Raw genomic sequence first — 24,758 nt, 5'->3', positions numbered from 1 at the left:
AAAGAACTCCATTAATCTAATAATGTGTGTATATAAGAAACTCCCATCAAACTTTATATCTAAGAGTGAAATATTGAAGTTTCTCTCATTGATATTGGAACCAAGACAAGAACGGAGACTACTCTAAGTGTAATTCAACTTTGTGTTGGAGATCATTGCCCATGGCAATAAGGCAAGATAAATACATGGAGTTTATGAGGCTGGGAAAGAAGAAGTTGAAATTTGTTGTTTATGAAACACTACCCAGTAATCTACATATAGATCAAGTACTTGAATTAGGAAGTGTGTTTAGCAAGACCTGTGCCTACAAAGTAGAAATAAAAGTCACTTGTATTTCTATATGACACCAACTAATAATAAGTAAATAAAATTTAAGAAATTTTATCATTTATCAAATCAAAATATTAAATACCTGGAAATCTTTAAAAACTATTTGAAAGGTATCTATATAGAACAATATGAAACTATTGGAAGAAATTAAAGCTCTAAATAAAGAGGAATATAACATGGTTGTAGATTTCAAGACTCAGCATTTTAAAGATTCTCCCCAAACAGATATATAGATTCAGTACAATTTCCTTAGAGATCCAGCAGTGTTGACCAGGCATGGTGGCTCACGCCTGTAATCCCAGCATTTTAGGAGGCCGATTCAGGCAAATCACCTGAGGTTAAGAGTTTGACACCAGCCTGACTAACATGGAAAAAATCCGTCTCTACTAAAAATACAAAATTAGCTCAGCAAGGTGGGTCATGCCTGTAATCCCAGCTACTTGGGAGGCTGAAGCAGGAGAATTGCTTGAACCCGGGAGGTGGGTTTGTGGTAAGCCAAGATCATGCTATTGTCCTACAGCCTGGGCAACAAGAGCAAGACTCAGTCTCAAAAAAAAAAAAGAGAAAAAAAAAGAAAGAAAAAGAAATGCAGAAATCCAGCAGTGTTATTTTTGGTTTGATTTTTGTATTGTTTTGCCATTGGACATTGGCAAACATTTTCTAAATGCTATATACAAAGGTAAAAGACATATATAGCTAAAGCAGTCTTCAAGCTGGACAAAATTAGGGAATACATGTGATTATATGTAAGATATTTTTACAAGCTGAAGTAATTTAGACAGTGTGGTATGGTTATAGTGATAGACAGACAAGCTCTTGGTACAGAAAAGGGAGTCCAGTAACTGACTCAAATTTACATGGATGTGAGATTATGGCAAAGCTGCCACTGGAAAGCAAGTAAAGGGCTGGGCGCAATGGCTTATGCCTGTTACCCCAGCAGTTTGGGAGGCTGAGGTGGGCAGATCACATGAGGTCAGGAGTTCAAGACCAGCCTGACCAACATGGTGAAACTCCATCTCTACTAAAAGTACAAAACTTTAGCCAGTCATGGTGGCACACGCATGTAATTCCAGCTACTTGGGAGGCTGAGGTGGGAGAATCACTAGAACTCAGAAGGTGGAGGTTGCAGTGAGCTGAGATTCTGTCTTCAAAAAAGAAAAAAAAAAAATGGGAAAATGAATCAAGTTCACCACTCCAGTAATGTGCTTGGTTAATTGGATATCCATATTGTTCCATTGTCCATCTTAATAGCTCACCTCAAAACTTAGTAGCTTAAAATAACAGCACTAATTTTAATATCTGTTTTTTTGTATGTGGGTCAAAATTTAGGGAAATAAAAAAACTTAACTGGGCAACCTGTCTGTAGATCTTATATATGATTGCATTGAGACAGATTCGAATTGAAACAGTTGATGTCTGGAATACCTAAGAATGTGCAGGTCTGTGCTCTGTCTTCTCCTTGTGTCTCCTCTCTCTCTTTCTCTCTCTCTCTTTCTCTTTGTCTCTTTCTCTCCATGTATTCTCAAGGATACTCCCTTTTGTCTGTCTAAGATGGCTAGTGTAGAATTCCAAACAGCCTCAGGGCAGATCTACTCCCATGGTGGCTCAGTTCTCCAATGCAAGTTTTCCACAAAGTAAGGTAGAATCTACCTCACCTTTTATGATTTAACTTCATAAATGAACAGCATAACTTTGCTGCTATGTTATTTAATACAATCAAAATATACACTACTCTGCTTCAAGACAAGTGGCTCTAGACCCTCATCGTTTGATGGGATAAGTATCAAATCACATTATACAAAAAAAAAAAAAAAAAACCCAAACAAACAAACATATAGGAGCATAGTTAGTTTTGAATCCCTCTTTAGCAAATAGTCTATTAAATATACAAAAAAAAAAAAAAGTTAAAGTAAGCCCCACCTTGAACCATACCCTTAATTGGATTCCAATATTACGGTTTCTAGGAGATACAAAAGGAGGTCTTCAGGATCTTGGTGAAAGGTATGCTTAGTACCTTAATAATCTATATGCCTGAGTCACAAGTTTGCCTGTCACAAGTTTACCTGTGTAACAAACCTGCACACGTACCCCTGAACCTAAAAGTTAAAAAAAAATTTTTAAAGGATTTTTATACAGAACATAAGAATTATACATAAGGAAAAGTTTGATGAATCATCTTTCCATTACAGTTATGATCTTTTGTTCATCAAAAGAATGCATTAAACAAGGGAAAATTTAAAAAAAAATAGAGTGGGGGAGTATATTTGCAACACATAACCTAGGAAAGGTTTTAAGTGCAAAACACACGACAAATTTATATGAATCAATAGAAAAGAGCAAGTAATCCAATGGAAAATTGGGCAAGAGATTTTAATAGTCACCTCACGAAAGACCGTATTTATGTGTCGTAAATATAAGCGTATGTTTCAGGCCCTCCCAAAACATATAAAGTATATAAAAATTAGCTTAATCTCACTAATAGTCAGGGGAATTCAAATTAAAACCTGTGTCATATACCACTATACCTCCACCACAATGGCTTAAATTAGACAACTGGCAATACCCAATATTGGTAAGGAAGTGGGTCAACTGTCGTAGACTGTTAAGAGATGAGTTTGGTGAAACCACTTTTAATAGCTGTTGGTAGTATCTACTATGACCCAGACTCATAATCAACTGGCAGTCGTTGACCTGAGCCATTTGCAAGAAGGTTTATAGCAGAATTATTAAATTGGCCCAATCATTACTAGAAATAGGAAACTGGAGACAACCAAAATATCTTACCAGTTTAGAATGAATACATTGTGATATTTTTATGCATTAGAATACTATGCAGAGAAGAAAAGGAGTATGCTAATGCAATCCACAAAAATACAGATGGAGATTACAAAAACCATTCAGTAAATGATGCTAAATTCAAAAGAAGGGATGTAGACATCAAGATAATTATATCTTTGGGGAGAGAAGAAAAACTAATCATGGGGTATGCTGAAAGGGGTTCTGATTTCTTAATAACAATTCTATTTCTTGACTTAGAGGTAATAGTTACATTGACATGTACACTTTAATAAGGTATTAAATAATGCATTCATCTGTAAGTGTAATATTTCAATAGTAAGTTCGTTTTTAAAACCAATGTTAAGTACACAGGATCCTTGGGAAAGACATAAAATCAGGTTTATTTTAACTGGTTGTTTTTAATAAAGCATGTTGTTATTTTTAAGTGATATTTAGGAGGACACAGAATCATTGGGAGAGGTAGAGAACAAATTCTAGAGGCTGTTTCTTGAGGAACGATGATGAAGGAGGTATTAAATTGGGCTAGAATGGTTGCCTTGAAACACCCCTGCCTCATCCAGAACCCGGGATGTTCTCCCTGAAATCACTGCCACCTCCCATCACCAGAGTGGATTCTGTGCAAGCTTTTTTGCTTGGGTCACCATCATGTTATTGATAACCTGGGTCTGTGCTTCTGTGTGGTGGAGCCTGGGTCATATGCACAGTCTAGCTTCAAGTCAGGCTAGTAAAGAAAAGGTATCCAGAGTTTTCATTTTCTAATGATCCTCATAAAGTGTGATTTTCAGAATGTAGGAAGGAGTTTCAGACACTTTCAATAATGAATGCTCAGTATCTGTATATCTTTCCTATGTGTGTTCTTTGAGTTCATGTTCCCAGTAAGGTCAACCAATAGGAACAGGGTTTCCACGTATTTGAGTGACGTGAAATGGTCGTTTTGCAGTCATTTACTCCAATAAGGGTTAACAGAGTCATAATTGTCTCTCAATCTAAAATATATTTAGGCTTTTATAGGTATTTGCCTTATTCCTGATAGTTAATCCTTTCTCTGAGTAGTCAGTTAATTCTTGCCATTTATGAAGGTAGTTTTTACTCTTTGCTGCTGCACTACAATCTCTTGAAATGCTTAGTATCCACAATGTTGTAAGTTGCTTTTTCCTTCTGCATTTTATTTCATTCATTGACTATATGAAGGGGGATAATTACCATGATTTACAAATATAGATGTTTAAGTCTTTCAGCTGGCTTGGTATTATCACCCTTAAGTCAATAGACAGACATTTGTTTTCTTACACTTTAGCTCTTTAACATTTGTTTGCATTTTACAATAAATAGAATATTATCATTATATTGCTTTTCTCTTTTTAGCCATAGACTAATTATCTTATAAATAATCATGTGTTAGAATTGCTGAAATGCAGTAACCATTAAATACAAAAATAATCACCTACAGATAGACTATCAAGGCCATTGTATAATTATACCTCTTAGTTATCTACGTCTTTAATATTATAGACTTTAGACTTCAAGATCATTCAGGAAATTATACAAACCCAAGATAAACCCTTACTTCCATTCTTCTATTTTTACAGCTGTGTCTTTCTTCTGTGTTTATCTCAAAATGGCACCTGTAGCCTCTTCTACAGCCTCCTGGAGATACGTGAATTATACAAGGGAATCCTCAGGCCCATCAGGGACCTCTGTCACCTGCTTTCCTCAACCACCTAACAGAGAGCCAATGTTCTCCTTTTCCTTACTTGATTAGTTCAAAGATCAGTTATCCTCTGAAGCTTTACCTCAGATTTAAACAAATAAACTGTGAGAGCCATGATCATAATGCAGTTTTTCTGTTTTGGCTTCCTCCATCAGAAAGAATTCATTATTGTGCACTCCTCCTTCCTCTCCCATACTGCTTGGGGATCAACCCTAATGATGTTATCTATTTGTATCATCTGTAGCTTTTGGTTCACTTTTGTGTCTATCACCTCCTTTAACTTTCACAGTAAATGTGTGTTATGGTAGAATGATTATTCTCATTTTACAGATAAAGAAAAGAGTTTTTAACCAAGTTCTTGTAATAGTGAATGGTGGATTTCAAATTGCAATTGATTTCTAAAATTTCACATTCCTTTATTTCCTTCTGCACTCTGCTCTTTAATATCCAGGCTTTGAATATTTCAACTTCTCTTTTATTTTTGAGTTGACTTATAATAAAGAGTTTGAAAAAATAATAGAGCTTTTTAGTGTCTCCTAGACACAGACAAAATTTGATAGACTTTGTATGTGCTATCCATTATTTCTATTAGCTGATTAATTCATTGTCAATTTAGTTTTGGAAATAATCCCACAAATTAACTGTTTGGAGCAGGGGAGGAGCTTAGTGTTTGTTTTCGATGCAAACTAAATTTTAATGAATATACTTTAAACTAAAATTAATCTTATTTGCCTATAATCTTGTTTTCAATACCTCTTTTATTCTAGTTATGTTTCGCCTTTATGACACGGATGGGAATGGCTTTCTGGACAGCTCGGTAATTTTTTTTTTCAAATTATCTGTGAAAATTTCAAAGAGTTTCTTCTGAAAAATGCAATGAATAAATTTAGAGTTATTACCACAGAAGGCACAGTTAATATAATTTACATCCACTCATATGGCATTTTTATCTTTTGACTGTTGGAAAGAGAGTGATCTGAGGAAACTGTTAAGATTAGAGTTTGTTCTATTGGATTGTTTTGCTACCATGACATGACTTTTTTTTTTCCTGCACTGAAGTTAGGTAAAAAAAGAAAGACACCAGCCTCATATAAATAAAACATAAGATTAAGTTGAAATCATTGGTCTAGAATGAAGGAAAACTATCCATAACATTTAACATTAAGGAAACTTGAGATTATCAGTAGAATTTAAAGGATTTATAAAGTCAATTTAATTATCTTATTATTTTCCCAGTTTTCCAAGGTATCTTTAGTCCTATATGCTGCTGAAATAGGTAAATATATTTATAAATTGCTTCCACAAAATTTGCCTTTTAAATAACTCATCCAATTTAATATTCAACTAACATTCTATAGTTGTAGTCAGAAAAGATAAGAAAATGCCCTCTGTATATGATTAACTGAAAGGAATAATTGAATGTTTATTTGTAATATATGGAAATCATTGCTAGCTTTCAGAGAAACAGAAAGTAGTTCTTAGTCCTACTGCACAGATCAGTACCTTACATGAAAGTCCATCTCAGTTTCCATCCATAATCTACCTTACATGTTTTGCATGTTATATTATTTCTTGTTCTTCAAGGAAAGATAAGAATACTAATAGAATAAGTGTCATATTATGGAAATTTTGAAGTGCACATTTAAAACATATATTTAATATCATTAAAAAATAAATGTGTTGATATATTTAATAATGACTTAAATAGACATGATCTCTGAGAATGAGGGAGCTTTTCTCCTCATCTGATGGACCTCCCTGTGGCAGCTCAAATAGGCTTTTAAAAGCAAAGCAGTGAACTTGGAAGCCTATTTATGTAACTTTGAGTAGGATAATGGTATATTAGCTTCTCCAGAGAGAAATTAAAATATATAACTCCTACTGTAGGAAATGGCCATTGCTCTGAATTGGTGCTGTGATTGTGGGATTTATTGTGTTTAAGTCTCAGTAATTTTCAGATGCTATTATTTTTAAGTGCCTAGTGGTCTGCAGCTTCCCAATTAGAAATATCAAGCTACATAATAAATGTGCTCATTTTCTGGTGCCATTTCACCACTAGAAATTTTGATACCTTCTATGCTTATTATAGCACTTGTGCCTACACTAATACAAATTATATTTTAATGTAGAGTTGTTATATGTAATGTTTGTTTTTTAATTACTTTAAAATGATGCTTTTTTACTAGGCCATGGGTTGGCAGTTGATTTGAAAATTCAGCCAAATGCTTTTATTTTTTCTCGGCCATTTTTTGTTAGCATATACAGCAGATGACTAGAAATATTTATAACTATAGTCCCAATACAAAGCAATAAGTTGGGGATAAATGTATTTAGTCTTGGCTAAACTCGTCTCTATTTTTTGTAATTAAAGATCTGGATTTCATTTCTAGGGTTTTCTCCACAATACCTACTGCTCCAGTATTTTTCCTTCACTGTCAGGTTTACATTGTACCTTCTGATATCATGTGTTGTACCTTTAAGGTGTAGCAGTTCGTCTACTGGGGGCAAAACAGAAAGGAAGTGATCTTTTGAAAAATGGCTAGTTTTTCTTTTTTTCTTTTTTATTTTTTGAGTCAGAATCTTGCTCAATGGAGCTGAAGTGCAGTGGTGTGATCTCCACTCACTGCAACCTCTGCCTCCTGGGTTGAAGCGATTCTCCTACCTCGTCCTCCCAAGCAGCTGGGACTACAGGCATGTGCCACCACTCCTGGCTAACTTTTGTAGTTTTGATAGAGATGGGGTTTCACCATATGGCCAGGCTGGTCTCAAACTCCTGACCTTGTGATTTACCCTCCTCAGCCTCCCAAAGTGCTGGGATTACAAGTGTGAGCCACCGTGCCAGGCCAATGGTCAGTGTTTCTAATAATAGTTAAGCTTTGTTGATCATTTGCAATATGCCAAACAACAAAATAAATATATTTTGTATAATATGTTTAATCTTTGCAGCAATTGTATGAAGGAGGTAAAGTTAGAGTAGCTATTTTACTGATGAGAAAACTGAGTCTTAGGTGGGATGACTCACCTAATATCACTTGCCTAGCTAACAGTCCACTAAAAATAGTTTCTGTTCTTAAGAGATATCCAGGGACTTTAACACTTCCAAACCATTAAGGCATATGTAAGCAAAGATAGAGTAGGTGACAGATGAGTAATGTCAGCGTGCACACGTGCACTTTTAACCTATAATTCAAAGGGATTTATGATTTAAAATTTGTTAATCTGTAATAAATACATTTCTGTTTGTATTGCTTCTGGGACAGCCTATCTTAAATAACATATTCATAATTAAATTTTTTCTGGAGAGTGTAAGTATAGCTTTTATTAGTTCCTTAGAGGGAACCATGGCTCACCATAAGAGAATCTGTTTTATCATATTTCTTCTCCATTCTGTGAAAATTGACTACTTATATTGGATTAGAGATTTAGTTAAAATAATCTTTAAGGAACTTTCAAGATTTCCTCTTTTATACTTCATACATTTTAAAACATACTGTTAAACCACTCTTCAAATTATGTCACGTTTTCATGTAAAATTACAAGGATTTCACAAAGCCATGTTTAATCTTTTCTGCAGATAGAGAAAAATTAAATTATTAAGTAAATAGGTGTGAAAATGTTTTAATTTAGGTCATATGTATTAACTTGAAGTTCTTCAAAGAATTGATAATTGAGCAGAATAATATGGAAATTCAAGCTAATATTTCATCCTCTTACAAAATAAATGCTATGTATACTTGTCCTGCAAACCTTGACCCTGAACATCCTTCTAGCAAAAGTAGATTATTCAATACATGACTAAAACAGTCAGTATACATTCTCAATGCATCAAGATAAAAATAGACTCCTTACTTGTTCTCAATTGCTTTTTTCCACCCTTTCATATCTGTTTTCAAGCCAAAGGATCAGGGAATTCAGTGACTTAAAGATCATATGTTGCAGTATATATCTGCTCCTGCTTTCTTCAGACACCCTCTTTTAGTTGAAGAGAATATATTTTTTGTATAGTTGTGCCCTCTCCTGGTGAACATTTCTAGACAATGCACAAGGTAGATTTATATTTAGGATTCTCTTTTCTTTATATAGTTAATTAGACCTTTAAAAAGGATTAGGTACATATATATTTCCATATAAGTCGTTTAAATTTTTTATCTATATATTGAACAAAACAGTTCCTGTAAGTGAAAGATTTAAAAGTTACTACGATCTTGGATTCATATTTTTTCTCTCTCTTTCTTGTCCAGGAGCTAGAAAATATCATCAGTCAGATGATGCATGTTGCAGAATACCTTGAGTGGGATGTCACTGAACTTAATCCAGTAGGTATATGAATGATTTCACTATTGGCTAAATTATGGAAGTCTGTCTTTTCTTCCTTCCTTCCTTCCTTCCTTCCTTCCTTCCTTCCTTCCTTCCTTCCTTCCTTCCTTCCTTCCTTCCTTTTTTATTTCTTTTCTTTCTTTTGTCTTTCTTTTTTTGCCTTCTTTTTTCTCTTTCTTCTTTCGTCTTTCTTTCTTTTTCTCCCTTCCTTCCTCATCCCCTCCCTCCCTTACTCCCTCCTTTTCTCTCTCTCTCTTTCTCTCTCTCTCTCTCTTTCTTTCTCTCTCTCTCTCTTTCTCTCTTTCTTTCTTTTTTTCTTTTGTCTTTTCTGGGACCCTAATATATTCCTGTCATTTGAATTTGCTTTTTATACCTAAGTTACTATTTCTAATTAGAAGTCAAAATGGATTCTGAATAAGATAACAAGGTATATGTGGAGTTCTGAAGCTCTTAAAAGTAACTTTTGCTTTCTTCCTCGTGGCAGTTATTTTGAATGGTGGTCTTACAAACATGTGGATAAGCAGAAGGTGCTGACAGACACTGCAAGATCAGGCCATGCCATAAAAGAAGTTGGTAGTTTTCTATGCACAGTGCATTGTATTACCTTGCATGTGTATGTTACACAATGCTTTCAGCTCTCTGAGGTAGATACACTATTTTTTTTCATTTTTCAGAGGAGCAAACTGAGACCCAAATATGTTAAAAATTACTTGCCCAAAGCTCTTCAGCTAGTTAGAGTCAGGAATTTTTAAATTGTTTAGAGAAAGAGTATCTAAAAATGCTTATAAGAAAATAGAATTCTTGTTTTGAATAAACATCAAAATTACAACATTATTCAAATATATATTAAAATATACTTGACTTGAAACCATAACTTTGGCCACGAAAAATATTTTGGGAAAAGTTAATAAGAAATATTGAGTTTATATTATTTTTAAAATCTTTAGCAAAGTGTATATAAAGCAAATACAAATACATTTTATTTAAATGTTTTGTATTTTATCCAAACTCAAGACGTGTATATTTAACCTCTGTTCACATTTATGCAGTAAACAACCGGATAATGGCATGATTACATGCTGCAAGAATTCTGATAGCATTTCCCTATTCTTAATAGGATTTGGATTTTTCCATTTTAAAATTAACTATTGGGAAATGTACATGCTGTGCTTATAGGGAGTGGCAGGTGTCATTAACAGGTTGCCATTTATATATGGGCTAATAATGTAGATGGTAACAGGTTTTTAATTTATTGTTTCACTCACCTTAATATTATTTTCACCGAAAGACAGGGATTTCTTATCCGTTCTATTGCTTTTTTTTGGTTATGCTAATCTACAACAGCTTTCTCCTCTCCCACTCACCTTTCCACCTGTACAGATTAGTCATCTATCCATCAAGCCAGTTTGTGCTCACTAGAGGGAGAGGGGGAGGGGGATTTGTTTCTCCCTTCAGGTTTCAAAACAGTGGGCACTACCATTTCCCAATAAAAGTATTTTTGGTGTGTGTGTGGGTGCGTGTGTAGACTTGAGAAAGGGGACATCAGGATGCTAGGAAAAGAAGACAGTTGGTGGCTGAGTAGTCTTTCTACAACAAATACCTACTGTCAGATTGTTGGCTGGAGAATACAAGTAATCTGTAACATTACCTGACCTGTGCGTTTCTGCTAAATCTGCTCCTATTCCACGGAGCTGAAATGGTACAAAGTCGTACATTATGTCTGCTGCCCTGGGAACTGCCTCATCATCTTGCCTAAGGCTTCAATAATTCTCATTGTAAACAAGTGTACACATCAGCAGGCTTCTGATAGGTTTGCATATATAAATACAGAGAAGTGAATGTTTGAGGTTGATTATAGTAGGGAGAAGACTCAAGTGTCTCTGGAAGTTTTTATCAAATAAACCAGGCTCTACGCTCAGTTCAATCTTATTCTTTGTGGTCAGAAGATGGCTTTAACATCAGATTTATTAGGTACAGAAAGGAAAGCATCACCCATCTGAAACAAATGTCATCGTTTCACTTCTCTTATGGTGTATATATTTCTACTCATTTATCAGCATACTCTTGAAAGCCAGGGGAAGAACAATAATCTAACTTTCAAATACAATACTTCCTGAGCCAAGACGCCAGGCACAAGAGTGTTTGGGCAGACAGCACTTCTACCAACAAATCAAGTTTTTCATGCATTGTGTCTTTTCAAATCTCTGTTCTGGTACACTCTGCATTTCTTTTTCCAAATTGCTTAACCTTTTGGTATTATATAAAGATAGTGAGTTCCTTTCTTCATTAGCTTTCTTACTATGTGTGCCCTCTTGATGGCATTAGATGGGAAGTACTTTGTTTTCCCAGCAACCAATGGTAATATGTTTGGAACTTACATATATTTTCCATTAATAATAACACAACTCTGTATGGCACTTGATCTATTTGCCGGGGCTCATCTGCTTATAATACATTAGCCTATGTAATCCTCACAAGAACCCTTCTAGATAAGTTCTGATATTGTCACCATAGCACAGAGAAGTAAATGTAATGCAAACAAATACTGCGGAGAACATTTTAAGACATTACGTGCAAGTCATCTTTAGAAACAAAGTTTAATTAAACGTGATTTGATCCTTTAACTTCTTGACTCTATTAAATTCTGATAGGCAATTAAAAGCAACTAAATTCCCTCGCCCCTTACTACTTAGCAAAGAATTATATGAGCTCTTTGACATGAAGTTAATTTGTTCAGACATTTTCTGGCATATATACGAATCTAAAAAATAATCTGGCAAAAGTGATTAAAAGACCACTTTCACACTTAAAGATACCTTCTGGTTTTAGCTGTGCTGTTCATTGGAAAAATATTACAAAGTTAAGCACTTATTTCTAAACTGTGATCAGTGTAAGCGGCCAGGTTTAGAAATCCTAGCAAAGTCATTTCTTCATTAGTAACAGAATTAATGTTGTACTGAGTTACCAAGACATTTATCCCAACTCGCCACTTAGCTCTTAGTCACAATTTCCTATGTTATAGCATATGAAATTTATTTTATTGATTGATCACAAATTTTCCCTATCTCCTCTACTGCAGATTCTCCATGAAATGATGGAAGAAATTGACTATGATCATGATGGAACCGTGTCCCTGGAGGAATGGATTCAAGGAGGAATGACAACGATTCCACTTCTTGTGCTCCTGGGCTTGGAAAATGTAAGCATTTACAGAGAGGAGGGTGGCCTGGTGGTGAGTCAGTGGGGTTCTCTATTACACATTTTTATTGCAAATTGATCTGACCTTTTTCTACCATTAAGCACATAGTGAGTGCCTGGAACTTTTAATAAGTATGCCATCAAACAATTTGACAGTAATTCCTTACGTAGATGCCACACACATATTGATTCAATTTAGGTATTACTTTAGGATTAAAAATATATTCTCTCTCTTTTGTTTTCCTTTATTTAAAGTACAATCTAGTGTTTTTAAGTTACTGACCTCCTCATATTATCTAAAGCAAGAGACTCCCCAATATTATTGTGTTTTGTGGCTCTTGCGGTGCTTCATTATTTCACTGTTCCTCCTACCCATAAATGTAATCTATTTTATTGATAACCAGTGCTTGGAGGAAGTAGTTAAATATCTGCAGTGGTTTAAAGAATAGTGGTGCAGAAGTCATGTGTGGTTTCTGCGACAGCAACTTTTCACCAACCTATATAAACATAAGTTGTTCTTGTATCAGCATCAGCTAGGTCCTCATTCTATGCCTGTGAAAAGTTTCCTTGAGAAGTTCCTCTAGTTGCAAGTAAATACTGTTGTGAAGGAACAAAATAAGCCAAAGATCAGAATGTAATATAATAATAACTTTGAAAGCAAATCTTGCTGACCCAGCCTTGAAGTGGATTTTAGTTATTGTTAATTTAAAAATCTGATGAGGTCTATAGTGGATGCTAGATTTTTGAATTCAGCATTAATAGTTATATTAAAATTAGATATAATATGTATACAGTAATATGTATACTTAATTTCAAAGAACATTAGGGCTGGAGAGCACAATGACATTGTAATATTTAGAGTTTTGGGATGTAAGAACATAGTGTTCGCCGCTTTGCTGCCAAGCCCAAAACTTTTCATACTTGTAGTTACCAGCTGAAACAATTTTACAGATTCAAGACTATATCATAGTTATTCAAGACACCAAGTTTTTAAAAGTCATTTCTCATGATATCTTAACTGTGTTTGTGAAACATATGAGTGTATATAAAAATATGTCGGCACATATGGGTTTGGGAATATATAAATGGGCTTTAAGAGTATACAAATGAGCTGAGAGTTTAGGAATAAGTATCAATCTGGGAATAAATAATGGGCTTCAAGAGATTACCATTTTTCTCTTTTTTCCTGGATCTTCAAATTCTTCTAAATTCAGTTGAATCTTACCTTTCATGAGGCCTATGGGGTTTGAGACATGGTCAGAGGATGGAAAACAATAAAATAATAATGAGTGATACATGGAAAAAACTAATTTATGTAAACAGAAAATGAATATATATATTATTGTTAATAGGTATATATTTCTACACTTAAAATCTCATGAAACAATATTTCCTTGTACCTTAAGTTCTTATACTACACATAACTTTTTATACCATAATATTTATCTCTATAGTATACATCCATAATTAAGTAAATAAATTATATATGTATGCTATAGAGATATTTATATTTATTTAATTGTTCATGTACCTTATGACAAAAAGCAGTATGTAAATCAGACCACTGAGAGAAAACAAAAGAAAAATTGGCAAAATGTTGACATTTGAAGGTTTAATGTATAATTTATCCTGAAAAATTGTTGTCAGATGACTCTAGTTATAAAATTCCAATAATAATGGTTCTCTAGAAGATAATGTTATGTTGGTAAAGCTAAAAGTTTTATATTCTAAGTATTTATAGAAATTTTAAGATGAGAGAGGAGGGAAGATGTAGGAATGAGCAAGCAAATCATCTCGTAGTCGAGGGCGGGATAGAAAAGTGCAGAAAGGGACAGTCAGTTGCCTATACACACACACACATATCATTTTTTTTTTTTTTTTTTGGAGACGGATTCTCACTCTGTCTTCAGGCTGGAGGGCAGTGGCACCATCTCGGCTCACCGCAACCTTCGCCTCCCAGGTTCAAGCGATTCTCCTGCCTCAGCTTCCCGCCTAGCTGAGACTACGGCATGTGCCAACACCCCCAGTTAATTTTTGTATTTTTAGGAGAGATGGGGTTTCACCATGTTGGCCAGGATGGTCTCGATCTTCTGACCTCGTGATCCTTCCACCTCAGCCTCCCAAAGTGCTGGGATTACAGGCATGAGCCACTGCACCCAGCCCACTGGCCCGTATTTCAAAGATCACAAGAGATTTTTTGAAATGATGATGTTTTACTTTGGAAACTATTGTTGATACATTATTTAGTATTTAATTTATAAATGTAGACATTTGTGAAGTTATAAAAATTAGCACAGGTAATAGAGTCCACAAATCTATATGGATTTAACTCAAAGTATTTTAAACAAATATTAATGAGTTAAAAAAATTCATTACTTTCTAGCGTAGTGTTATTTCAACTGTAAGGCAGTTCTGTGCATTTAAGGAGCACTCTATTAATTATAAACAATTTACCTTCTAATAGTGTTTGTAATTTTTTTTAATGTTTTTAGCAAAACAGGAGTTTTGGGAGCTAAATAAGATAAATCTATTTAGGGTTTTAGGATAGTAATCACAACTGTGTTCCAGAGTTGTGTTCCCAGAAATGGCCACTAGATGGCAGAGCCACATTGTTTAACCTTAAGAGAGCACCTTAAATCTGAGATTAAATTTTGCCCCCCCATCTCTGTAAAGAACAACTTTAAAAGGAGAAATTTCCCTTTTCTTTCACTTTTTTTAAAAAAGAAAGCCACTCACATTTTAAGCTGTCTTTTAATGAGATGTATAAGCCATATAATCATATGTAATGATCACAAAATACAGCATCTATTTGTTAAAAAGAGCTGTTTAATTCTAAGGCATGGTAATTGTTTTAAAAAGCAGGAATGACACCAAGACAACTGAGTGATGGGAGACTTTTTTAGTAATTGAGATGTATTTCCTTTCTGTAGACAGTTAATGTGTTACATTATTGCCTGTAGAGAATTTGATCCGTGGTTCTATCCCCTCACCTTTGCTTGTTTAATTGAAAATGTAGATACTGCAGCTTGAAGTTGGCCATTTATTGTGAAGCTTGCCTTGTTATGTTGTCCTAGATATTATTGTCTATTGTCAATTATGAGCTCAGGGAGTAGATTCTAATTGATAGTGCATGTAAAATACCACAGTGTATTTGAAAGTGACTGTGGTATCTTAGCCAAATGACACAGAAAAGGAAGTAGTCCTGGGAGAGTAATCTTCATGTCTAATAGAAGTCCCAACAGTTACGATTTTGCTGTAATTTATTTTTCTCCATCAACAGTAGTTTAAAAGCTAGTCAATTTTAAAGAATATCTGTTTTGGTACCAAAATCAGACATGGAGTTGATCAGGACCAGACTCTATACCAAATGCTGGAGAGTAAGAGCCATTTCTTAGAAGAGGCTCTACAAACTGTACGAAATTCAAGATGTATGGATGAAAAATGGCATAGTGTCTTGGTGTCTTTTACATTTGAAGGAATACTGAGAATTTGGATGGCTTCATGTTTCTGATTACCACAGTAAAAATTAATATCTGAGACTTATTCATTCTTCCTTTAGAATTCATCTCATTGGAGAATTGTTTTTTTTTTTTTTAAATCCCATGTAATTAAAATGTTTTTCTTTGCTTAATAACTTTGTCTAGCGGTAGACTCCATTCTAGTGATTGGAAACTGTCTGCAGAGGGGGAGATATTAAGTCATTTTAGCTGTGGGGCCATAAGGTCTCAACTACTTCTGCTTAACTTTGCTCTTCCAGCGTAAATTCAATCACAGAAATTATGTAAATGAACCAGAAAAGCCATGTTTCAATAAAACTGCTTGTAGAAAAACAGGTTGCTGGCTAGGTTTGAGTCAGTGCGGTAGTTTGCCAATTTCTCAGATTACAAACAGAAAAAGTTTTAATTTATTTTAAATGATTTGGGAGAAAGGAATCTAATACCTTTTATTTGGCATAATCAGACAGCCACAGCAAGACATGAGGACTAACGGACAGATAGCGTAGGAGCAGTGAAAGTCATCAAACTGATCAAATAACAGATTCTGGCTCTGTTATTAACTAACGAGGTCATTTTGTGCCAGGCAGTTGCTCTCTCTGGAAAGATGCAGAGTTGCTCAAGAAAATCAGTTAGTCTTTCCTAATACCCTTTCTGTTCAGACATTCCTTTTTCTGCATGAACAAGATAATTAATAATTCTTCAATTTCTGAAATCTGTAAGTTTGGCTCATCATTGAATTTTTCAAGGAAAATTCCTGAATTTATATTATAGGGTGAAGAGAAATGCACATTTAAGCAGAAGCCTAGCTTGAAATGGGGATACCTTAAATTGTTGTGGATTGTCATACCCATGTCTAGCCTGTATGGTTTCTATTTTGGTCTCACCATAAGTGTGCATAAAATCCTGGTCTTCAGTTCTTATAGGTCATTTAAGCTTTACCTTTGATTGAGATGGTTTAGAACACATGTTTTTTCTGACTTGTTAGTAAAGTAATATACAATATGTCCTCTGATAAAATTTTTGAGTGATGGAGAGTAGAATACAGAAGACGATGTATTCTTGGTAGATTAAATTATCTTTTGGAAACTGATATTCAGCACATCAATTTTTAAAAGTTTTTAGTTTGCCTAAGGGTTTTTGTTCTACTGTCTATACGTTGCTCAATCTAGAAAACAGTTACAAAACCAGATGAATGCAAAAATTCTTGGGATTCCAGATTTTGTCATTTAAGAAAAATGACTACATGGTATTGTTACCTGCTGTTGATTTTGCATTGGAGCCTCAGAAATGGCAGGTGACCTTACAATGTGTGGTCTGCAGATGAACAGTTGATGGCAAACTCCCCTTAGAATTGTAAACCTTTTCTCTGCATTCTCCATTACCAGGCCTAATACAGCTCATCTTGTTGTCTAAAAGAGAAGTTTCTTTCACATTGTCGTAATTTTTTGAGAACTTGAAAAAAAACAAGGTAATTTAATGGCCTTTATTATTGAATGAGTTGGAAGTAATTTGTAACATTAGCTCATATATATATAAGTTAAGTCAGCTGAAACATGGCTAGGTGTGGGGAGAGAAAAGCTTTTGGGTTAGGACATCAGTGAAATTTCTCCTCGAGGTCTCCTGAAAAACAGTTATTTATAGTAGCCCTAGTTCACTTGAACATTTTATGTGATCTTGCAAGTATTTATGGAAAAACTAAAACTTTAGAAATCACTAGGATAATGAAATAGGGTTTTAAAAGTTCTGAAGAGCATTATTTCCTTTGAAATACCGCTTTGCCTTCTAGGGAAGTAAGAGTTGGGAAAAAAACATAAAGGTCCTTCTCAGCATGGAATAGCCTAGGATTCATTAAGCATTTCTCTGTCATAAGCACAGATCTGAACTGCTTCATTATAATAGACAGTGTTAAGTCTGGTGATGAAAACAGGGCAAATTTTAATAAAAGTGAAATTTTATGTCTCTTTCTCAAATTTTTTGGTTGAAACATTGGGATGTTACACAACTCAACCCAATGAGGGTAATAATATTTGCTGTTTATATAACACCAGTCTTCCGAGAAACCAGATTGACTTCACAGGCATTGTATAATGAAACCTCACGCAATGGCCTGCAAAAGGGAAATGGGTACTTTCATTTCATTAGAGAGGAAAATAAGAAGAAAGGTGAAATGGCTTATCCACATTTTCATAGTAGGCCAAGAATCAAGCCTTTCTTGATGCCTTGCTTATCTCTGTTTCATAAAAAATAAATTTCTTTTTGGCAATAAATATATATTTGCAATAGACGTACTAATAGGAATATGCTCTACTGGCTGATGGAATATAAGGGACAGATTCTTTCCCTTCTCCCTTAAGTTTACAATCTAAGTAAGATAAACAAGACAAGACATGAAAATAGAGAGTTGAAGTATAATTTGCACTGCTGAGAAGTAATTGGCTCCTGGTTTCAATTTCTTTTCTTAAAGAAGTCACATACATATTTCATCCCTTGCATATTTTGGCAATGTATCCAGCTAAGAGCTATAAAGCTATTTAATTTGTTTTTTTGGTAGAGCATTTTATGCCTGGGTAATGGATTTGTACATCAGTTGCAGCCTGTAACATGGCTAAGTGTTCTGATTGACAGAACACCCACGTTCAGACTTGTTTATTTTTTGATAAGGAAAATGCCAGCTAACTTAGTCCATATGTGTTCTTCAAAGGATGAAGCTTATTCACATGTAATGGACAACCATTTAAAAATAAAATGACAAGAATTACAAGAACAGTAATACATAACGGAAATTAGATTTTTGTCCTTTTAACTTAAAATGTTTTTAAGCATTTAGGTGCTACATTTAATTTTTAAAATATTAATTTAGTTTTTAAAAAATTAACAACCCCATATTTAACCTTTCCACATAAGGATGTTTAAATATTATTTGCGGGAATAGAAATTTTAAAATATAGACAGTTTTGAAAATATAGCAAAGTTAAATATATAAAATATTCTATTCACGTGGTAAAGCTACTAGAAATCTATGACTCACCCAAACCAGAAAATGATATTCAGAAATTAATACAAAGCCTATTTCTTGGGTTTTAAAAGAAAATGGAAACACCTGTGTTTTCTGAAGTTTTCTGTATGACACCTGCATAGATGTGTTTGTTGCGTTTGTTAGTCCCTTGTCAGAAAGGTAAATCTGAGCATTGTCAAGAATTGTAAAGGGTCCAAAATGTACCCTATTAGAAGTTAATGTGTTAGCTTGCTATAGTTTTCTGGATGCTCCCAGAGGACATGAGACTCCCAAGTCAGAGACACTGGACTTTGTTATTCACAGCAAAGCAAGCAACAGGAGCTTCACGTGTGAGTTCACCTTGCCTCCAAAGTCTCATGGGAATGACAGAGTGGAACCCAAGTAATGTTTGTGCATAGCATCAGGTTTTGGAAACCTTGGCTTAGGAAAACTAAAGGAGTCATAATGTGTAGTAAACAAACCCGTTTAACCTTTGCCTACAAGGGAGTGATTATTTTTCTTATACTGCAAGTATGGTAAGTAAACCGCCACCCTCTTCTGGAGGGAGACACGTCTCTGTTGTCCAAGGCTAGGTTATTTAACTCAAACATCTTTGAAAAGATAGTCTTAAAAAGAAAGAATAAGAAAGGACAGTGCTTCTGCTTGCAAAACATGAGGAAATTCAGGAGACCCACTGAGAATTATCGCCCAGGAAGCATTTCATTAATGTTTTATGTTATGATGCAAATTTGACATTTCTGGTTCCAATGTAAGAATTAGTTCCTATAGATTTTCTCTAGTATTACAAATCTAGTGGTTTATCCCTTTCTTGGGAATAGGAAAAGTTGTTAAGAGCATTATTATTAATATTTTATTATCAAGAGAAACAAGAGGTTCTGAATATATTCATATTGTCTAACTATCTCACTACTACGGGACTAATGTTAGTGCCTAAGCACTTAGTAGATGCTCAAAAAATTATTAGGTGAATGTATTCTAAGAAATATGACAATTTGGCTAACCTGAAAAATTATGATAAATAATGTTTTCAATAGCATACCAATAAATGTTAATCTGTTTGATATGATTTGGTGATTAGAGTACAAAAGTAAATGTTAATGGAGAAAAAAGTAAAAGCAAAAGTAATGATATAGAATAATTTAATTTAATATCTTGACCTTCTTGTAAGGAGTTTAAGAGATTCCTAAGCATCATATTATTTCATTTTGTTTTAATCTTGAACAATGCAGCTGTGATTAAACATGTACAGGAGTAGCTATTATGATATAGAGAGTTTTACTCAGAAAAGAAAAAATGTGAAAGTATTTTAGTAAAGTGGGAATTAATTTAAACTCAAGGTTGTATTGTGGCAAATAACTTTAGTGATTGTTATAAGTAAAAATATTAATACAGTTTTAATGTTTTTACTATCTTTCTGTGAGATTTAAACTACTTATATTTTATAACAGAGTAAACAAAATGGTAACATACATAAATCCTTCAAAAAGTTTACCTTTTAAAATACACTATTTGCAGCATACTCAAACAACATATTAATATAAATTGAAATATGGAATTGTCAAATGAAACCCTGGAATATCACCAATAACTTACCTTTTAGTATTAGTTTTCCATCCCATCCCATTCCTCTGCCACCTTACATGACCTGATCACCATCAAGAATTTTGTATATTACTACTAGTAATCCAGGGTTAATGACATCTTTGCGAGTTCTTATTTATCAGGCTCTTCCACTGAAGGGTATTTTCTCTTTCTCTTTATTCATTTATTTGTTTATGGAATTGTGATAAGGATAAAGTATTTAAAGGAGAGGCAGTCACGTCCCTGATCCATGTGGCAGGTTGTGGTGATGGTTTGGGGTATGCTGTAGAGCTGTTGATGTTACAGAAGAATTTGTGGGTTGCTATAGCATCGGCGATTTGTTAGCACTATCTCATTTCACTAGAGCACATGTGTTTTTCTAAAGGCTCTGCAGTGATCTTGGAGAAAGTCAGGGATGAAATAACAGATTGTCTTCACATGCTTCAGTCCAGCTCTGAGTTTTATTGGCACTTACATCTTTCACTGTTTATTTCATTAAGTGAAATCTGTTTCTCTTACTGCCCCATGCAGAACGTGAAGGATGACGGACAGCACGTGTGGCGACTGAAACACTTTAACAAACCTGCCTACTGCAACCTTTGCCTGAATATGCTGATTGGCGTGGGGAAGCAGGGCCTCTGCTGTTCCTGTGAGTACATTTGCTCTGCCTGGACATCATCTCCTTGAGTGAGCAAAAGATGATTTCATGGAATAGTCTGATTTTGTAGATGGAAACCTAAAAACCGACCTGGACCATCTCTGCACATGTGATTTATATTTTTCTGTAGTGTATTTTTGAATGTTTAGGTTACTCTAACTTATTTCTTCAGTTTTGGAAAAGCCTACCCTTGGAAAAGAATGAAGGACATTTTCCAAGTCTTCAGTGATTTTCTTTCCACTGTAGCTTAATTTATTCATGATTCCAATTTCTTCAGGGATTATTTTGAAGATTTTCACTAGTTTTTCATGCTTATATCTTATTCATATTTGGCCTCCCCCCACCCCTACACAAGTTAGTCACTTTATTCACATGGATGTCTTATAATGAGTTGATTCCTTTGGGTATTTTTTTTTTAAAGTTACATTAATTGATTAAAAATAGATTTGCATTCAAATTAAGAAATCGCAAGAAATACAAACTAATTTTATACCCCAAGCCTATTATTTTTAATGCTACCATAAGGAAAATCTTCATATATGGTTAATAGATATTGGAATGTAAAGCATTGATGATTAATGAGTTGTGGACATTTTTAAAATTTCATTTCACTCATCTTTGCAATTTTCATTTTATTCTGTTAACTCAGTACTGCCAATGAGAACGTTCTTAAAGTGTATATAACATTTAGTTCATAAAATCACCTAAACATTTTTAAATCTGTAGCATGTCTACCTGAGAAAATTTTACAATCCATGATAGTCCTGATAAATATGAGTAGATATTGATATTATATCCTCTTCATTTAAGTTCTCCATTAAACCATCAATTTCTCTCTCCGCAATCTTTTCTTCTTATAAAGAATTACTGAAATTGTCAAGTTCATTAAACACATCCCATAGTTGTGCATTTAATTAAATCTTATTTCTTATGTGGCTTCCATACTATCAATGGTTTATAGGTTTTTTGTTTGTTTGTTTGTTTTTAGCTAGAAGTTTCTTTGGTAATATGTTTGAGAATTTCCTTTCTCTCAGATGTATTATTTGACATTTAATACCATGTTTTAGTGCAACATATGGATATGGTATCTGAACTATTTAAGGATTTTAATAAAGTTACATGAAATTTGCCATGTGTAACATTATGGTTTCTGACAGCTATGTTTGAAAGGATAATTACATGTTAGTGACACTAGAACATTCTTCATATACAAAAGAAGTACTTTGTTTTTAGTGTTCTATTATTTTTAAGAAAAGGAATTTTTGTGATAGAGTCTGTTAGTAAGAACACATAAAACAAAATGATATGTCTTCAGTAAGATGAATGATATATAAAGAGTGAGAATTTCACTGAGAAGTTTTTACTGGTTAGTGTGGTGAATGCAATACTCAATATTATTTTTAATATGGAGGAAAAGAGAAAGCATGTTTTTTTCCCTCAGTGTTGCAAAAGATAATCACAGATGTGAATATTTTGGAAGAGTTTTACTGTATAAATATTCTGTGGATTTAGTATGTTTCATTCTAATTTCAGGAAGTGGTTAGTTTTTTGTTTTTGTTTTTATTGAGGAGGCTGGCTACATGGTTATTTTTAAGTATTGTATTAGGCATTTAGAACTCAATTTGCATTTCATTAAAAGAACACATGTATTTGACCCTAAATCATATTCAGACTCAAACCATAAAGAATTTGAAGGTGCCAAAAACGTATGTCTTGGTTTTCTGACGCAAATTGTTTACATACACAGGTAAATATATTTGCTGTGTGTATGTATATATGTATTTGCATAGTAACATAAATTTTTGCATATGCTGCCCAGCAAAGGCTGTTGCTTTTGGACAAACAATGCCATGATGGCAAGTGAAGAATGAACTTTTACTGAAGCCCTGGCTTGTATGATGAAATCTATTCTCTGGAAATAGACTAATCAGCCATTTAAGGTTTAGATAAGAGGCAAAATAGCATAAACTCATGGGCTTTTTCCTATGCCCGCCAGCTGCTCTCATGCCTATACTTGTAAAATATAGATCTCTTCCTTCTAGCAAATGACACCAAGCCATTTGGCAGTCATCAATTTGTCTTTAATATTTTTGTCTTCTGGGAATTATTGTGAAAAATTTGAGTGAGGACTGATTTAATTAAGCATTTCCTGCTATGCCATGATAGGGGAGCCTTGGTTTTTCACATGCATAATATTTCCTGTACTAATTGGCCTTTTATATTCCATGGTCAAAACAGTCGACTTGGACTTCTCCGTGATGTGGCTGATTGGATTGATTAGGGAGCAGTGGATATGAAATGAGGTTCTGTTAATATCATTCTTTCTCTATGAAATTACGACCAGGACCAGGATTAGCTCTGAATTTGTGTACCTGCTTCCTTTCAGTCTGCAAGTACACAGTCCATGAACGCTGTGTGGCTAGAGCACCTCCCTCTTGCATCAAGACCTATGTGAAGTCCAAAAAGAACACTGATGTAAGTTTGTGTCCATGATTGCTTTCTGAAGTTGGCGACTATATGATGTGTCCTCTTACCACAATGATGTCATTCTGTTCTAGGTCATGCACCATTACTGGGTTGAAGGTAACTGCCCAACCAAGTGTGATAAGTGCCACAAAACCGTTAAATGTTACCAGGGCCTGACAGGACTGCACTGTGTTTGGTGTCAGATCACAGTGAGTAGCAATTGGAAAACAAATCCCAGCACTTACCCACATTGAAGACTGTGTATCTCATGCTCTCTGAAAGTCCTACCCTAGAAGGGCTTCCTGAACCTCTGTATAAGCATAAAACCATGGAAACTTCTTATTTCAGCTTATTTGCAATGAGATAGGCTCAGGGTCAGATTTGTCTCCATAGAATCTGGAATTTTAGAGCTGGTGACAATCTAAGACATCATACCATGCTGTGGTTTTCAAACTGTGTTCCATGGAGAGCTAGAGGTTCCCAGGAAGGTAATCAGAGGCCATGGCGAGGAGTAAGCAAATGAGAGTAGGGTATTGATTGGGTAGAACTTGGTTCTTCCTGTATTCCACAATCCTTTTTGATAAGGGTTTTCTGGTTTGCTTCTTGTACATTTATTTTAGTCACAAAATCTATGGGCTTAAAAGGATTAGACAAACAATAAGCTTCAATGATGTAATTATATAGTGAAGACTCAAAGACCAAAGAAAAAATTAAGCAAATTGTCCTTAACCACATGACTAGATAGAAGTGCAAGGAAGCCATATTTTAGGCCTCGATGCTTCTAAAAATTCATTTTACCCTTCTTCCCAACATAGTGTTACCTTGCTGTTTCAGTTAAATCATAAATTAGGATATAAGAGATACTGATGTAAATGCTAGTCATTGATGGTGTTCACACTTAAGAAAGAAGAGATAAATTGGTCTTTCTGGGAAACTTTAGATTTCTACCTGGTTTGAATGATTGTCAAATCTAGTTTGAAAAAATTTTTGGAATGAATGCAGATGTTAGATGGTACTTCTACAGTTATATGTGCAGTTTGGGGAGGTTAATTAGAATCACATGTTTTCAAGAATAGCTATTTTTGATAATGTAGTACAAAAATATATATGTGGCTGGAGTTTTGTTTCCAGCATAGAGTGAGTATTCATGTTACAGGACTAAAATTTTTGCTTTTGCCAGAATAA

At 34.3% G+C, this 24,758-nt stretch overlaps 1 protein-coding gene across 3 annotated transcripts in view; it reads left to right on the top strand.

Moving 5' to 3' along the window:
- LOC108290525 (diacylglycerol kinase beta) overlaps positions 1-24,758 on the top strand; it is a 535,319-nt gene that overhangs the window by 8,097 nt on the left and 502,464 nt on the right. For all 3 annotated transcript variants that reach the window (XM_017510376.2, XM_037732007.1, XM_037732006.1), the window contains exons 2-7: positions 5,608-5,657; positions 9,082-9,156; positions 12,237-12,356; positions 20,981-21,098; positions 23,494-23,582; positions 23,666-23,782. In XM_017510376.2, coding sequence (XP_017365865.1) covers positions 5,608-5,657; positions 9,082-9,156; positions 12,237-12,356; positions 20,981-21,098; positions 23,494-23,582; positions 23,666-23,782 — 569 coding nt within the window. The remainder of the gene's footprint in view (positions 1-5,607; positions 5,658-9,081; positions 9,157-12,236; positions 12,357-20,980; positions 21,099-23,493; positions 23,583-23,665; positions 23,783-24,758) is intronic.

Source organism: Cebus imitator, unplaced genomic scaffold, assembly GCF_001604975.1.
Source record: "Cebus imitator isolate Cc_AM_T3 unplaced genomic scaffold, Cebus_imitator-1.0 Scaffold437, whole genome shotgun sequence".
Lineage (NCBI taxonomy): Eukaryota > Metazoa > Chordata > Mammalia > Primates > Cebidae > Cebus > Cebus imitator.
The sequence above is the reverse complement of the archived record's forward strand: the minus strand, read 5'-3'. Positions and strand labels throughout refer to the sequence as shown.